Genomic DNA, 380 nt, shown 5'->3' with positions numbered 1-380 from the left:
GGCATCATGTACTACATCAAACCAGACTGGTCCAAACTGGGGGAGGCTCAGGTGGGTTCACAGCGTGGGCGCTGTCGCCCTGAGCTCTGCCTGTCAGGAGCAGCAGGGAAACCTTCAGTCAGACCTTTGAGTAGAAACGTTCAAAAACAGCAGCCAGAACAATGAATGTAGGAGAAACAACAGGAGGTCAGGTCCATCACCGCTGACCTCTGACCTCTGACCTCTGACCTCTGACCCCTGACCTGTGACCCTGCAGGTGTGGATTGACGCCGGCACACAGATCTTCTTCTCCTACGCCATCGGGCTGGGAGCACTGACTGCTTTAGGAAGTTACAACCGCTTCAACAACGACTGCTATAAGTACGACACACACACACACA

At 53.9% G+C, this 380-nt stretch overlaps 1 protein-coding gene across 1 annotated transcript; it reads left to right on the top strand.

Moving 5' to 3' along the window:
• LOC106512808 (sodium- and chloride-dependent creatine transporter 1) lies at nt 1-360 on the top strand (the record flags this gene model as incomplete). Its single annotated transcript, XM_014001340.1, is given in 2 exon segments — nt 1-51; nt 257-360. Coding segments are annotated over 2 exon segments (149 nt in total), but the record flags the coding sequence as incomplete, so codon positions are not given.
• Nucleotides 361-380: the final 20 nt, after the last annotated feature.

Source organism: Austrofundulus limnaeus, unplaced genomic scaffold (assembly GCF_001266775.1).
Source record: "Austrofundulus limnaeus strain Quisiro unplaced genomic scaffold, Austrofundulus_limnaeus-1.0 Scaffold14997, whole genome shotgun sequence".
Classification (NCBI taxonomy): Eukaryota; Metazoa; Chordata; class Actinopteri; order Cyprinodontiformes; family Rivulidae; genus Austrofundulus; species Austrofundulus limnaeus.
The sequence above is the reverse complement of the archived record's forward strand: the minus strand, read 5'-3'. Positions and strand labels throughout refer to the sequence as shown.